Here is a 13005-nt window from a genome sequence, read left to right as displayed (position 1 = left end):
AAGAGACATGAAGAAGAGGGGACACATGTTGATGTAGAAGAGACATGAAGAAGAGGGGACACATGTTGATGTAGAAGAGACATGAAGAAGAGGGGACACATGTTGATGTAGAAGAGACATGAAGAAGAGGGGACACATGTTGATGTAGAAGAGACATGAAGAAGAGGGGACACATGTTGATGTAGAAGAGACATGAAGAAGAGGGGACACATGTTGATGTAGAAGAGACATGAAGAAGTGGATTTTGCATAATAGGTGACCTTCAAAGAGAGGGTGTTTTTACTGGAAGAAGGGCCCCTGGATCTTGGTGCGCACCAGGTCTCGTTTCTCCTCTTTCTGCTGGAGGTAATCCTTCAGTTTCTCGGTGGAGAAACTGACTTTGGAGTGACGGGCGCGATGAGCTCTCAGCCACGAGTTCTGGAGACACTCTGCTGCCGTGGGTCTCCCCCTGCAGAGATTATATCATATTAGAAAATATACACATTTATCTTATTTCATTCATGCAACTTTTTATTGAACTAGTTTAAATGTAGGAAATTGAGACCACTTTGCCGCGTTGTATATTGCATTTATTACCCCACGTTCTGATTTTTTAGTAATACTTTAACAAGATTCAAAGGCTTTATTTTCATTTGAACATTAGCGACAGAATGAAACAAATCTGAAGGCTTCTATACAAATTCAATATAGTCTAAGAAAAAAATAAAAAGAGCAATAGATCGAGCAAGACAATAATTGTGTGTGTGTGTGTGTGTGTGTGTGTGTGTGTGTGTGTGTGTGTGTGTGTGTGTGTGTGTGTGTGTGTGTGAGATCTGATCCGGATGGTTACTAATTCCTTTTCTTTATGGGGGTCATTTTTGACCGGGAACACCATGGGTGTTACAAAGTTGACTAAATCATCCAAAACTCAATGAAAGTGGTGATCAGCCATTGTATATATTCAAATGTCTACTGTGAAGGATATCTTAAAGCCTTAATGCAATCGAATGTAAAACTAAAAAGTTATGATTGATGAAAGTAGTAAATCGAAGACAACAGCAGGGTTTAAACAGAAGGCAAACATTTCATCTCACGATATATATCCAAAACTCTGTAACTCACACCAAAACAATCTAGATAATATAGATATAGATAGATAATAGCACTACAGGTAAGATTACAAACATATCTTTTAGATTTTAGGGCTGACCCTTTATGTTTAATTCATGCAGACTACATTTGAAGACCTAGCCCCTCACCAGGACTTGTTGTTGAGACTGCTCTTCATGAAGGTCAGCGCTCCCTCTGACAGGCCGGGGTAGCAGCGCCCGAACTGGATCTTCCCCTTCCTGATGTTCCTGTCCTGCTCCCAGGCGTGGTCTGCGTGGAACGGGCTGTCCGCACTCAGCCTGGATGAAAAGAAAAGTCTATGTAATAAAATGTCTGCGAACACAGGAAGTAGGATTTTATGAATATTGTTTTCTGACCATTTAGATGCTTAGAATATTTTACGGAAAGCATCTTGCATTAACGTCACCCTGATTGTTTGCTTTGTCTTTTCTCTAGTGATGACATGTGTAAATATTTTATATAACAATTCACTTTTGGGTATAATTGTCCCTTACTGTAAATTGATATCTAAATATTTAAATTGTCATCCCATGTAACCTGTTATCCTTTACACAAATGTCAGGCTTCGTTCTGATGTAGTGAAAACCATTTTGCAAAGGTAGAATCCCCATTTCTTAAATCAACTACTTCCTTAAAGAAGAATATTGGTTCAACTCCTATATCTGTTTTATCTAAACTCACATGATGAAGGACAGAACTCCCACAGCCCAGACGTCAGTTTCAGGTCCGACTCCCTGACCCTCCAGGATCTCAGGAGCTTTAGGGAGGACGATATATACACTGTAAAACCACACAGAGAGAGATATGAGAGAGTGAGATGATGCGAGACGAGATGTGATGAAGAGACTGTCAGAGAGCACTGAGAGAGAGAGAGATGCCCGATGAAGGAGAGAGAGAGAGAGAGAGAGAGAGAGAGAGAGAGAGAGAGAGAGAGAGAGAGAGAGAGAGAGAGAGGAGGGTGTTATACAGAGATGTGCACGATGCCACATCCACTCACATGCTTAACGCTCATATTTAAAAAGTCAAAAGGTATATTCAAAGAAAAAGATAAGAAAAGGGACTTGGGTTTGTTAGCTAGGATCAGCTGGATGAAGTTAGGCAGAATTATTTCCCTCCATCAATCCGTCCTCTCTTAAAGAACGTGTACCTTTGCTGCGGCAGTCTGTTGGAGGCCATGACAGGACAAGCTTTAGTACATTAGAAGAAACAATGCAGAATCAGACACATTTTAAAGGTCACCTATTACGCAAAATCCACTTCTTCATGTCTCTTCTACATCAACATGTGTCCCCTCTTCTTCATGTCTCTTCTACATCAACATGTGTCCCCTCTTCTTCATGTCTCTTCTACATCAACATGTGTCCCCTCTTCTTCATGTCTCTTCTACATCAACATGTGTCCCCTCTTCTCTAATCTTCATGTCTCTTCTACATCAACATGTGTCCCCTCTTCTTCATGTCTCTTCTACATCAACATGTGTCCCCTCTTCTTCATGTCTCTTCTACATCAACATGTGTCCCCTCTTCTTCATGTCTCTTCTACATCAACATGTGTCCCCTCTTCTTCATGTCTCTTCTACATCAACATGTGTCCCCTCTTCTTCATGTCTCTTCTACATCAACATGTGTCCCTCTTCTTCATGTCTCTTCTACATCAACACGTGTCCCCTCTTCTTCATGTCTCTTCTACATCAACATGTGTCCCCTCTTCTTCATGTCTCTTCTACATCAACTTGTGTCCCCTCTTCTTCATGTCTCTTCTTACATCAACATGTGTCCCCTCTTCTTCATGTCTCTTCTACATCAACATGTGTCCCCTCTTCTTCATGTCTCTTCTACATCAACATGTGTCCCCTCTTCTTCATGTCTCTTCTACATCAACATGTGTCCCCTCTTCTTCATGTCTCTTCTACATCAACATGTGTCCCCTCTTCTTCATGTCTCTTCTACATCAACATGTGTCCCCTCTTCTTCATGTCTCTTCTACATCAACATGTGTCCCCTCTTCTTCATGTCTCTTCTACATCAACATGTGTCCCCCTCTTCTTCATGTCTCTTCTACATCAACATGTGTCCTCTCTTCTTCATGTCTCTTCTACATCAACATGTGTCCCCTCTTCTTCATGTCTCTTCTTCATCAACATGTGTCCCCTCTTCTTCATGTCTCTTCTACATCAACATGTGTCCCCTCTTCTTCATGTCTCTTCTACATCAACATGTGTCCCCTCTTCTTCATGTCTCTTCTACATCAACATGTGTCCTCTCTTCTTCATGTCTCTTCTACATCAACATGTGTCCCCTCTTCTTCATGTCTTCTTCTACATCAACATGTGTCCCCTCTTCTTCATGTCTCTTCTACATCAACACGTGTCCCCTCTTCTTCATGTCTCTTCTACATCAACATGTGTCCCCTCTTCTTCATGTCTCTTCTACATCAACATGTGTCCTCTCTTCTTCATGTCTCTTCTACATCAACATGTGTCCCCTCTTCTTCATGTCTCTTCTTCATCAACATGTGTCCCCTCTTCTTCATGTCTCTTCTACATCAACATGTGTCCCCTCTTCTTCATGTCTCTTCTACATCAACATGTGTCCCCTCTTCTTCATGTCTCTTCTACATCAACATGTGTCCCCTCTTCTTCATGTCTCTTCTACATCAACATGTGTCCCCTCTTCTTCATGTCTCTTCTACATCAACATGTGTCCCCTCTTCTTCATGTCTCTTCTACATCAACATGTGTCCCCCCCTCTGTGTAAAGAGACTCTGAAAGTTTCAGGAACAAAGATTCTCTCTCTTTTTGTCCTGATCCATTTCTATAAAAACCTGTCTGAAAATGAGCTGATCAGATTTTGGCCACTTTATGATGACATAGCGATGTTTTGGCTTGTGTAACCATTAGCCAATCACCAACCAAGGTAACCCCCCCCCCCCCTCACCTTATCACCTGAATCTCCTCCTAGAGCACCATTAGGCGCGTTCACACCGGAGTACTTTTCCCACTTTAGTTCCGATATAGTTCCGAAATGTCGCGTTCACACCAAAAAGAGCCGGAACTAAAATCAGTTCATGAGAACCTTTTTACCCCCTTTTCCGTCAGTTTTCCGTCCCCGCTAGAGAGCAGGTACTTTCGTGGGAGAAAAACGTTCCTATGTCTGATTGGCTGGGCGGATTGCAAACGACACCCTGTAAAACTCCCAAAAAGTTTTGTGAAGCCGCCATTTTATTATCCTCGCATTAGCATTATTAGCATTAGCATTAGCCCAGCGCAGAAACGCAGAGAGAGAGACTAACTTATGGCAACACAAAAAAAAACATGGTGGAGATGAGGAGGTGTCAGCGTTCTGGCGATTTACTCGGAAGGCTTCAGTAGAAGCTGCTGGGACTCCCAGCAGCTTCTACTGAAGCCAGTCCCCAACTCCGGTGTGAACGCGATCTGTACTTAGTTCATGAGAACTAAAGAGTTCTGATGAACTAAGTTCTGATGAACCTTTGTGGGAAAAGTACTTGGTGTGAAAGCGCCTATTGTGTTCTTTGTAACCAAATCTCTCTCAGAGGGGCGTGGGGAGGGGCTCCTTATTTTCATCTAAAGTAACAGACAGAGAATCAGCACTTTGGAAACAGGGCTGAAACAGAGGGGATTATGGGTAATGCTGCAATGATCTGTTTGGTGTTTGGAGCTAAACAGATCAGAGACATGTTTTGTATATATCTGAGACCTATACTATATTGATGAAAAAGAGTATAATAGGGGACCTTTAAGATGAATCCAGGCGAGTACCTTTGCTGTCGGAGTGTCCGTGGATGTGCTCCACGGTGAGAGGCTGCCCGGGGGTGAAGGACAGAGCGGAGCCCAGGTCCACGACCTTCAGGTGGTTGCAGTCGTCCACCAGCATGTTGTCAGACTTCAGGTCGAGGTGCACCACGCGGCGGCTGTGAAGGTAATCCACCGCACTCAGGATCTGGAGGAGCAGCTCGACCACCTGGGTCTCTGAGTACTGATCTCTGAGGACGCAGAAAAGAGACAGGGGTGTTAGTAGTGTGTGTCACAAATGGCCAGAGATGGCAAAAGTAAACACATCCTTTACTCAAGTAGAAGTACAGACACTCGTGTTTAAACATACTCTGGTAAAAGTAGAAGTACTGACTAAACTTCTTTACTCAAGTAAAAGTAAAGAAGTATGGGCTTCGAAATGTACTTAAAGGTAGGGTAGGTAAGAATGGAGCAGCTCGAGTGCGCTAGAATTTGAAAGTACGCAGCCGAAAAAAATCTGCCCCTTCCTTACAGAGCCCCTCCTCCAACACACACGAACGCGCACTTGACCAATGAGGGCACGAGATAAGTTTGTGCACGAGATGGAAGGCTGACAGGCAGGTAGGCCATCCAATTATTTTAGCCGGGCCGGCTCAGATGATTGGTCGTGCTTTTTACAGTACTACGGCTTCCACAGATGACATTTTTTGATGTATTTATTGTCAAAGCATTTAATATATTCATTGCTATCGGGATGTTAAGAGCATTCCATGGAATATAACAAAAAGTGTTTCTGAAGTGAATTACCTACCCCACCTTTAAGTAAAAAGTACCCATAACTAGCATCTGTTTTAAAGAGTACCTGACCTCCCTTTATATTAATAGAACAATAATGTCATTGTTAGCTAATGAATGTTTCCATGCTGAACAACGGCAACATGACAACGTTTTCATTGGTCCCTCTTCTTTAGAGAAGACCAGGAAATGATGGATACACGGATCGTGTTCAAATCAATAGGCACGCAATGACTCTAAATAATAATGATCACGCCACCAAACACACATTCAAACTAAAGGAACCAGCCTGTTTGGGAAATGTAAGAAGTAGAAAGTACAGGTATTTGTGTTCAAAATGTAAGAAGTAGAAAGTACAGGTATTTGTGTTCAACATGTAAGAAGTAGAAAGTACAGGTATTTGGGTTCAACATGTAAGAAGTAGAAAGTACAGGTATTTGGGTTCAACATGTAAGAAGTAGAAAGTACAGGTATTTGTGTTCAAAATGTAAGAAGTAGAAAGTACAGGTATCTGTGTTCAAAATGTAAGAAGTAGAAAGTACAGGTATTTGTGTTCAAAATGTAAGAAGTCAAAGTAAAAAGTCGTCAGAAAAATAATTAGTGGAGTACAAGTAGTACAAATACTTTGTTACTGTACTTAAGTAAATGTTATAAATAACCATATTGTGAATGTTAAAACTAGACTCATTGCTAATGTGAATGCATCTTACAGACTACCACTATACTACCAGAGAGGCCAGGCAGGAGGGAATTGACAACGGAGACTTCATCGAGAACGCAGAGTTCTCCGGCAATATGTATGGAACAAGGTGAATATTTACACTCAGTTATTTCCTGGTTTCTGAATGATGTGTGTGGAGCCGTTCTCTACCTGGCAGCCAGGCTGTAGAGCAGCTCCTTGCCGGGGCAGAGCTCCTGCACCAGCACCAGGGTCCGGGGGGTGAGGAAGGCGCTGTGCAGCTGCAGCAGGTGGGGGTGGTGCAGTCTCCTCAGCAGCTGGTACTCCCTCAGCACCAGCAGACGCTGCTCCGCCTGGTACGGAGTGACCTTAGCCACGAACACCTGGCTGGTCTCCACGTCTCTGCAGAGGGAGAGGACGCTGAAACGCCCCCTGAGAGAGGAGAGGGAGAAAAAGGCAGATTAGCCAAAAATAAGTGATAAAACTCTTCTTTTAATAAAACATTTACTTATCCCTGTGACACACACACAATTGTGCAAGTAAAATGCAGGAATATGTAAAAAAATATACATATAAAATAGAATAAAATAAAACAGAATGTCAAATTAAATACCATGTTGGTCTTAATATAGTGTATTCTAACTTATGAGTGCAATCTAGTTCTATTAAAGAAGAGGCAGACATTTCAATTTACGATATATATCCAAAACTCTGCAACTCACACCAAAACAATCTCGATAGAGAATAGCACTGCAGGTAAGATTAAAAAAATATATTTTACATTTTGGAGTGAACTGTCCTTCCCTTTATGATTAATTAATGCAGTCTACATGTTGAGACTTCACCCCTCACCAGGACTGTTGAGGCTGCGGTCAGCACAATAAGAAAGAGGTACGTTAAGGCATATGAGCCTAACATTAATGATAAAACTGTTATTTTGATAAAACATTGACTTATTCCTGTGACACTGAATGAGCAGGTCAACTCGGATGATGGTCTACAGATTTTCTTAAACAGTGGTGCAGTGACCCCTGGTGGTCAGTTTAGTAGAAAATCTAAATATGTTATTAATTAAAACAATTAAATACAGTGTGTTTTCAAAGTGTATGTGCCGAGTAGAGAGTAGCAGATGTGTGCTGTTTTCATAAAAAAACATTTAAATTGTATTTTTAATATTGGCTATTAGCAAAATAGTTGACTTTGGCAAATAATCAGATTTTTGGAGAGCGGTGAAAGTAATTTTTGAAAGGAAACAGAATATTACATGACATGTTACTTGTTAGACGCTTTTATCCAAAGCGACTTACATACTCAATACTGTGGGCAATCCCCACAGGAGCAATTTGGGGTGAAGTGTCTCAGGGACACAACGACATGCTGACTGCAGTGGGGTTTGAACCTGTGACCCCCTGATCCCAACACCAACACACTAGACCACACGCCTACATATATATAAAAATTAAAGGTACCATTTATTGTTCAATAGATATGTTGTGAATTTTGTATGTTATCACATTCATCTTTTGTTAAAAGATGACCATAAACAACTTTGAGGAGTTCAGAATTAGTAGTACAAAAATGTAAATGTCAACGTTATAAATGAATCTCCGATCAGAACTAAATATTGGTTGACTACAGAAATATCAGGATCTGTGAAGGACTTGAAGAATCTGTGAAGTCACGTCTATGTTTTTAAACATTAAAGCTAAAATAAATAATGTGCAAACCATAACACAGTAAATTAAATACACAGCTTCCGAATCCCACCTGTTGATCTCAGACAGGAAGTTGTAGTTCTTGTGTGTCGTCTGTCGTTCTGACCCGGTGACCTTTGACCCCAGAGTCTCCGTCTGGATGAGAGGAATGTGAATCTCTGTAAAACAGAAACAAGTTGAATTAGATGATATTTGTGAAACAGCAAACAGCATTTTGTATATATTGATTGTTGTGCTTCTATGTATGTCTTAATGTGTGCATATGTACAAATGTGTCTGTTGATTATGTATATATAGGTATATACATATTTGTATATATATTTGTATTTTTGTATTTGGGATTGTGGCAAGCGGTATTTCAATCTCTCTGTCTGACTTTGACTTTTGACTTTGAGCACCATGATGTTTGAGAGAGTTTCTCTTGCCTTCAGGGTGCGTTGACATGACGACGGGAGCTGAGGCGTCACTGAAGGGTCCGGCTCCGGTCTTTGTGATGCAGCCGACTCTGAACACATAGGAGGCTCCTCTCGGTAAATCCTTCACCACCAGGCAGCTCTCCGTCACCTCCTCCGACAGCACCGTCCACTCCCGCCCTGAGGGGGTATGACATCAGTTTTATAATGACATCCACAACACTGCTGCAAACTTTAAAGGGGACATGTAAATGTTATCCTATAGAGACAAGCTGTGTATAGGATGTACATCATGAAAAACTCAACCAACCCAAAAACTGTGAATAACTGTGAGTTATTGTGACTGCCTCATTAGAGAACATGAGATTCCACAAGTCATTTAGATTGAACTTCACTTCCTAAGTCAGACTCATTACAAGATATCCACCCTCCATCAGAGTATCTCCCATGCAACTCGAGGACTACATTTGCACCTTTAATTATCTTGGCAAGCCAATAAAAGCATATTTCTTTTGAGGAGGGGTTCTTAAAGAGACAAGCGCTAAAAGTGTTTCAGATGAAGGGTGCATACAGGTTTATTCAGACATACATTATGAGAAGAAAAAAACAGGCTTTTGGAACATTAAAGGTCCCATGTCATGCTTTTCCGGTTATTACCCGTCCCCTTGTGTGTTATGAAGGTTTTTCTGCATGTAAACGGTCTGCAGAGTCACAAACCCTCAAAGTACACCCTGTAGCGAGTAAAACTCGAACACAGAAAAGACCTGTCTATGCTGCCCCAGAACGCCTCGTTGGAGATTTCTCTTTTTCAATTTTTTTCTTCCGGGAACCAAGTGATGTAACGACGACCCCTCCGCGGATTGGTCCAAATTGACCAACCCGCAGACTTCCTCACACACACACACTCAATCTTTTCTCAGCTGCAGCTCCGCCGATTTCTCCTCCCTGAGAGGGCGGGACGCACACACACAAACTCCCAGCCAGGCTGCGGGTGTGTGTGTGTTCAGGCTGGTTTCGGGCTGGATTTCGCTGTGTCTCGCTGTCTCGCAGACGGCCACTGGGCTCACAGGGAGGGGGGGGCAGGAGCTCCAACAAGCCGTTTAGGACAGAGAGTGAATACACATACTATACAGAGATGCTGTATGAGAAACCAATGAGATTTTGGAAAATTGCACAATATACATTTATTTTAGTAGACCTCAACAATGGAATTATGATCAGTAGAAATGGCCATGACATGGGACCTTTAAAGCATGTAAACGTGTTCCTTTAGAAACCTAATAGGACAAGTATAAATCTTGAGATTCACTTGATACAGTACGTCTCCTTTATTGCTCTTGCAAAAAACAGCTACTGTGTTTCTGTGTGCACCCACCCTCTGTGCAGTACTGCACACAGTAGGTGACGGGGTCACTGGTCTGAACTGGTTTCCAGCCCAGCAGGACGCCACCTCCGTCTAACTGGAAAACTTCAGCTTTGTTTGGACGAACCAGCAGATCTGGAGAACATGAAGAAGTAACACAAACATACTCAGACAGAGCTAAGGTACATTATGTTAGCCTGTTTCAAGCCTTTTGGACCAACAGGAAATATTCCACAGATAAAAAGTGTATTTCCTACCTTTGTTCTTTTTAAAAGCAGGTATTTTAAAAGAAGGCAGGAGTTTGGAGGCTCTGTTTTTTGGACTCTCCAGCCCAGAGCTGCGCTTCCTCTCAGGAGGGGTCGGAGCTGAGCCTTTCACTATTGGCCCTGTGAGAGGAAACAGACAACATGACAGTGTAGATATACAAAATACACTAGCAACGGCTCAGGTAAATACAACAAAAGAATAACGCCCTTATCCCATCAACATCCCAAACAGTGTCTAGACCCTGGGAGTGTTTCATATTCTACCTTTGGCTGCACCTCCCCTTTAAGATACATCATATCCAAAGACTATTCACATTTCTATCATCCCGTGTCCATAAATATTCTTTAAACAGTGATTGAAATCAGTTCATCCCTGAGTGGACATTTGTACCATATTTGGAGATGTTTGAGAATGAGACGTTGCACATAGAGACACACAGACAAGTCAAACATTAAAACACATGATAGAACTATTTAGATGTCTCACCTCCTTTGCTCACATCCTCCTTAGACCTGGTGAACAGTTTGGTCAGACTGGAGGCTGACGCTCTCATCTTCTTCCTCAGAGACATGGTGGGGGTGTCGGGCTTCATGATCTCCCCCAGCGTGGGTCCTAACGCCTGGTTGTCCAGCGGAGAGTACGAGTGTCCGGTCCAGGACTGCCTGCGGAAGATCTTCAGCAGACCCAGTTTGGGCGACTTTCCCGTCGGGGGTCTGAGCTCCAGAGCTGTATCAGATGCATGTCTCTGGAGACCCCCACTTTCTTTCTTGTCTCTGGATCTGGGGGGCCTCTCTGGAGCCTGAAGAGACGAGAGGCTGGGACTGGGACTCGCTGGGATTTGACCACATAAATTAGGGTTGGATCGGGTGCGATTTCGTGGTGGCGCTTGAGGGAACGAACTCCTGGGTTTAACCTCCTGGAAGGAAGATGGCGACGGGGGGATCAGAGGCTCCCCTTGATCGTCGTACCCTTCACTTTCCCCAGATCTGCATCTCCCTCCTCTCATAAGACCATGGCTGAGCTCTTCATAGGAGCCAAGTCGACTTGAGGACTCAGAGCCACCGTGCTCCAGAAGAGACGATTCGGCCAGAGACCCTTGGGAACCGGCGAAGGTTTCCCGGGGTAGCTGATCCGGATCCAGCCTCCTTCTGTTCCCAGCGACGAAGCTTAAGGGAACAGAAGACCCACTTTGTACCGGAGCGATGGAGCCTCGTCTTCTCGGGGGTCGTTGAGGACTCGGGATCGCCAACAAGTTCCTACCAGTGGCTTCATCATCGGTCAAATCCCCCTTCAGTATAGAGATAGAGTATCAGTATCAGTAAAATAAATAATGCCCTTAAGGTAAGGTAAGGTAAGGTAAGGCAAGGTAAGGCAAGGCAAGGCAAGGTAAGGTAAGGCAAGGCAAGGTAAGGTAAGGTAAGGTAAGGTAAGGTAAGGTAAGGTAAGGCAAGGCAAGGCAAGGCAAGGTAAGGCAAGGTAAGGCAAGGCAAGGTAAGGCAAGGTACGGTAAGGTAAGGTAAGGCAAGGCAAGGCAAGGTAAGGCAAGGTACGGTAAGGTAAGGCAAGATACGGTAAGGCAAGGTAAGGTAAGGTAAGGTAAGGTAAGGTAAGGTAAGGCAAGGCAAGGCAAGGCAAGGTAAGGTAAGGTAAGGTAAGGCAAGGCAAGGTAAGACAAGGCAAGGTAAGGTAAGGTAAGGTAAGGTAAGGTAAGGTAAGGCAAGGTAAGGTAAGACAAGGTAAGGTAAGGTAAGGTAAGGCAAGGTAAGGTATGGTAAGGTATGGTATGGTAAGGTAAGGTACGGTAAGGTAAGGTACGGTAAGGTAAGGTAAGGCAAGGCAAGGTACGGTAAGGTACGTAAGGTAAGGTACGGTACGGTATGGTAAGGTACGGTAAGGTAAGGTAAGGTACGGTAAGGTAAGGCAAGGCAAGGCAAGGTACGGTAAGGTACGGTAAGGTAAGGTACGGTATGGTATGGTAAGGTAAGGTAAGGTAAGGTAAGGCAAGGCAAGGTAAGGTAAGGTAAGGTAAGGTAAGGTACGGTATGGTATGGTAAGGTAAGGTAAGGCAAGGTAAGGCAAGGCAAGGTAAGGTAAGGTAAGGTAAGGTAAGGTATGGTATGGTACGTTTATTTATAAAACACATTTATTTTAAAAGCACGAGGAAATAAGACCATACTTATAGCCACAGACTGAAAACCCTCATCCATGATGAAACATAAACACAGGTCATAAGGACAGGTCAAACACATAATGGCTGATAATAAGAAAACGTTGATCTCTCACCTCCAAATCCTCCTTCAGACTTTGAGACCCTTCTTCCTCCTCATCCGGCTTTGGTGAGCTCGGAGATCTTCGGGAATACTCGTCCAGAGACCTGCTCCTCCTGTGAGGGGGGGCGTTAGCGTGGGGGAGGCTAACCCCGCTATCAAAGGAGCAGGACTTCTGCATGGTGGGCTGCACGGACCCCCGTCTCTGCCCACGGTTTGTCTCCGGGTCGTCCTCCACGTACTCGATGAGAGGCTCGTTCAGGCGTCCGGACAGGCTTCTCCGGAGAGGCTTGCGGCCCCTCTCCTGCTTCTTGGCCTGGAATTTGTCCCGTAGCGTCATGTGTCTGGCGGACATGGGAGACAGCTGATGGGAGGTGCTGTGGAAGGTGCTTCGGATGACGCTGCCACGAGGGATTCGACCCCCATCACTGCCTGACCCTTCCTCTCCATCGGACAGGTAGAGGGACTGACTGCTGTCCTTACTGAACCTCCGCTCTCTCTGAGGAGTGTGTTGGGAGGAAACGTCCGATGAAGCGACCGACTGCCTGCTGACACTCCTTTCTAAAACACTCCTCCTTCCTAACAACTCCACATCCTCCTCCTCCTCCTCCTCCTCCTCCCCTAAGGTCATCTCCTCCTCCTCAT

At 43.8% G+C, this 13005-nt stretch overlaps 2 protein-coding genes across 2 annotated transcripts in view; both read right to left on the bottom strand.

Annotated features, from left to right (window-relative positions):
• Positions 1-213: 213 nt before the first annotated feature.
• On the bottom strand, positions 214-5113 carry LOC117497749 (obscurin-like). Its single transcript, XM_034149759.1, has 4 exons — positions 4889-5113; positions 1792-1890; positions 1239-1388; positions 214-448 (listed from the first exon to the last, which is right to left on the bottom strand). Coding segments are annotated over exons 2-4 (321 nt in total). The 5' UTR covers positions 1794-1890; positions 4889-5113; the 3' UTR covers positions 214-279.
• The window catches only part of obscna (obscurin, cytoskeletal calmodulin and titin-interacting RhoGEF a), a gene marked incomplete at its 3' end in the record, with an annotated part of 83102 nt that continues 71890 nt past the window's right edge, over positions 1794-13005 (bottom strand). The window contains exons 66-75 of the mRNA XM_034149711.1: positions 12914-13005; positions 12377-12838; positions 10580-11381; positions 10084-10212; positions 9839-9961; positions 8476-8643; positions 8103-8208; positions 6528-6767; positions 4895-5112; positions 1794-1867 (exon numbers count right to left, since the gene is read on the bottom strand). The exon at positions 12914-13005 is cut by the window's right edge and continues 295 nt beyond it. Coding sequence (XP_034005602.1) covers positions 1794-1867; positions 4895-5112; positions 6528-6767; positions 8103-8208; positions 8476-8643; positions 9839-9961; positions 10084-10212; positions 10580-11381; positions 12377-12838; positions 12914-13005 — 2414 coding nt within the window. The remainder of the gene's footprint in view (positions 1868-4894; positions 5113-6527; positions 6768-8102; positions 8209-8475; positions 8644-9838; positions 9962-10083; positions 10213-10579; positions 11382-12376; positions 12839-12913) is intronic.

The sequence above is a fragment of the Trematomus bernacchii genome, unplaced genomic scaffold, assembly GCF_902827165.1.
Source record: "Trematomus bernacchii unplaced genomic scaffold, fTreBer1.1, whole genome shotgun sequence".
NCBI lineage: Eukaryota > Metazoa > Chordata > Actinopteri > Perciformes > Nototheniidae > Trematomus > Trematomus bernacchii.
Note: the sequence above shows the minus strand (reverse complement) of the source record. Positions and strands in the feature narration are given on the sequence as shown.

What these genes read in the sequence shown, in the direction of transcription:
- LOC117497749 (XM_034149759.1), bottom strand. An exon ending in AGTCTCAACAACAAGTCCTG is followed by an intron (nt 449 to 1,238) that starts GTGAGGGGCTAG and finishes TAATCTCTGCAG; the next exon opens with GGGGAGACCCACGGCAGCAG.